Here is a 2,814-nt window from a genome sequence, read left to right as displayed (position 1 = left end):
CAAAATACATTAATAAGTAGGCCATTGATCCAAAGATGCAATGATAATAAGTTGGACATTAGTTCTTAAGAGTACACAACACAAGTCTTCAGAGTACACAACACAAGTCTTGGACATAAAGATACATAAAGCATTACAGCTTATTAAGTGCATAACAGCACATTCAAATCAACTCCAGTGCTACCCTAAACCACACCACAATACATACTTAAAAATCATCACATATCTCCTTCAACTTCTTGATCTTGTCCTTGTACCCATGTTTCTGTTTGAGCAGATCTGCAATCATGTACTCCAGTTTTTTCTTCTCTTGTTTTAGTTGGTCCCTCTCTGTCACAACTTGGTCTCTCTCTGCCACTAGCTGGTCCCTCTCTTTCTCTGCCTTTTCCCTAAGTAGCTGATGAAGATTGGTACAACCATGGTCTGCCAGCTTCTTCTTCTCCATCTCCTCTTTGAGATCACTTAGAGCCAACCTAACATTGCCCAACTCTGTGATAGCATCCTCCTTGTCAGCAACCATTTTTGCAAAGTCCAGTTTGAAAAACCTCAGATCTTCCTCCATCTTCCTCTTTTCTCCAACTAGTTTGTAATTTCTTTCACCAAGCTCAACATTTTCTTTCAGCCTGTCATCGATTTCTTTGTTATACATGCTCCACAATTCAGTGAGGGTGAACTGCATAGCCACTGACCACTCTGGGTCTATCCACTCCAGATAATTGCACTTTAGTTCTGCCTACAATTAAATAAATATGTTCTCAATAACAAATTGTATGAAATGTGCACAAATTCTATAATACTCTGTACACTCTCTACTTTGTTCTATCCACTGAATTGTAGTTCAGTTATATCCACTGAATTTTAGTTTAGTTCTATCCACTGAATTATATTCTATGCATCAATTGGTGCCTAAATCAAATATTACATCACTCTTAATTAATAGATATATTGTCAAAATTGTATGCACAAATTATAGGCAGAACCAATTATAAAAGCATATATAATTTTTTTCCATCTATAAGATTGTATATGCATAGATTATGGGCAACAACTATTACATCAACAGAAGCAACAGAAGCAACAGAAGCAACATACCTTCTCCTCAGCACACGCAAGAAAACGTCTGCCTGTGTCCACAGATTCAAATGCAACAAGCCTGACGCAAGGTGCTTGATGCAGACAACGAGACGACAGGTCGTGAGCAATGCCACTCCATTCATAGCAAGAGATAGTCCTAGGAAGCTAACCAGCATACAAATTGCACAAATCAGCGGCCTGGTAAAAAATCCCCAAATGATGAACCCTAACCCTAGCGGGATGAACCCTAATCCGTGGGGGAGGCAAGAGGCGAACACGCATACCTGGCTAGTGACTTCTTCGCCGTTCGAAGAAGAGCTCGAGGACTGGTCGCTCCAAGAAACCATGGCGGAGCGGCGAAAGGCGGCGAGTCGACAGTGGCGGCGCCGACGGTGGTCGGGGTCGAGAGAGAGGACAGAGAGAGTGAGGAAATGGCTGGTCTGGTTCGAACACCGACCGGTGCGGGCCACTTGAACGGGCGCGCCGAAACGGCCGTCTCTCGCCGTCTAACGGCGTGCGTCAACAAGCGCCACGTCAGCCCGACAGGCGGGACCCACCTGTCGAATTCGCTGTTTTCTGGGCTAAAACGCAGCGTCAGTGCTCCGCGTTACAGATTAGCCCCATTGTTGGTGGTTTTGTGTGCCCTGCCTCAATTGTGGTACTGATCTGTTACCCTAACCCATAATGTGGTGGTTGCTGGTAAATAACTCAACATCAGATCTCATCTCGCCGCCGCCGTCGGCTGCGACCGGCGGCGGCGGCGCCCTTCCGTCAAAGACGAAGGGAGTGGAGGGTACTCCATGGCTACGTCCTTCACCAGAAAGGAGGCGGCGCCTGCAGGTATGCGACTGGCCACGGCGGCGGCGACGGATCATGGCGTTGCGGTGCTAGGAAGCTAGCTGCGGCTGCGCGTGCTGTCCTACACCAGGCCATGCTTGGTGGTGCTAGGCCTCACGCGCTTGGCCTTTGTTTAGTCTGGCCGGGCTTTGCCTCCAGATCTGACGGCGGAAGGCTTTTTGGCTGCTTGGGTGGTAGCCGGATGTTGACGGAGTGCGCGTCGACTCATCCCGGTGACCAGCGGCTGTGCCGTCCAGCGAGCATGGCGGCGTTCTCGCTCGGGCGGCTAAGGATCATGGCTTGGTGGTGGTGATACAGATCTGATCGGCTGGAGGGTGGTGACTGCAACTATATTGCAACGACTTCCTGCAATTTCACGGCGGCCGTGATCATCGAGAGGTCTTTGAGAGGGTTCATATCCTCTTGATCCGGTGGTTGACTTCGACGGTGAGATACAAATTATGGATGAAGGCTTGACGCAGAGGAATGGTGGTGCTGTGGCGGTGATCGCATCACATGCAGTTGCTGGAATTGCGGAACCGTGGTGGCGACAACACATGAGAGACTTCGATTGTGGTGCTACTCAAGCACCCAGTCTCGAGCTCCGAGGCGAAAGCCTAGGTCAGACCAGAGTAGTTATACCTAGCAATGACGATGTTTTTTGTTTACATCGTTACCTTGTTGAAGGCATTGCTCGAATATGTTCGGACTGATTCTTCAGGGTGAAAATCTAGATTCCGACATTCTTGTTGGATCCGGTGACGGCGAAACTTGATTGTCGCTCCCTTCCTGAAGGCGTTGCTGTTGAAGAACTTCGTCGTCCATGTGGTGTCATGAGATGATTGGTGCGGATATGGTCTTCACCGTAGTTTACCGATCACAGATCTTATCGTTTAGGGATTT

General features: G+C 48.2%; 1 protein-coding gene across 1 annotated transcript; it reads right to left on the bottom strand.

Annotated features, from left to right (window-relative positions):
- Nucleotides 1-208: 208 nt before the first annotated feature.
- LOC147977182 (uncharacterized) lies at nt 209-1,421 on the bottom strand. The gene is made up of 3 exons (XM_087519917.1): nt 1,359-1,421; nt 1,093-1,239; nt 209-733 (listed from the first exon to the last, which is right to left on the bottom strand). The coding sequence occupies exons 1-3, from the start codon at nt 1,419-1,421 to the stop codon at nt 209-211; spliced, it is 735 nt and encodes a 244-aa protein (XP_087376043.1).
- Nucleotides 1,422-2,814: the final 1,393 nt, after the last annotated feature.

The sequence above is a fragment of the Triticum urartu genome, chromosome 4A (genome assembly GCF_056163025.1).
Source record: "Triticum urartu cultivar PI428250 chromosome 4A, HENAU_Tu73, whole genome shotgun sequence".
Classification (NCBI taxonomy): Eukaryota; Viridiplantae; Streptophyta; class Magnoliopsida; order Poales; family Poaceae; genus Triticum; species Triticum urartu.
The sequence above is the reverse complement of the archived record's forward strand: the minus strand, read 5'-3'. Positions and strand labels throughout refer to the sequence as shown.

Bases quoted from the DNA above. Each gene is read 5' to 3' on its own strand.
- LOC147977182 (XM_087519917.1), bottom strand. From the start codon at position 1,421: ATGGTTTCTTGGAGCGACCAGTCCTCGAGCTCTTCTTCGAACGGCGAA. The intron at 1,240-1,358 runs GTATGCGTGTTC...TATGCTGGTTAG, and splicing joins GCGAAGAAGTCACTAGCCAG to CTTCCTAGGACTATCTCTTG. The intron at 734-1,092 runs GTATGTTGCTTC...ATTTAATTGTAG, and splicing joins TTGCGTGTGCTGAGGAGAAG to GCAGAACTAAAGTGCAATTA.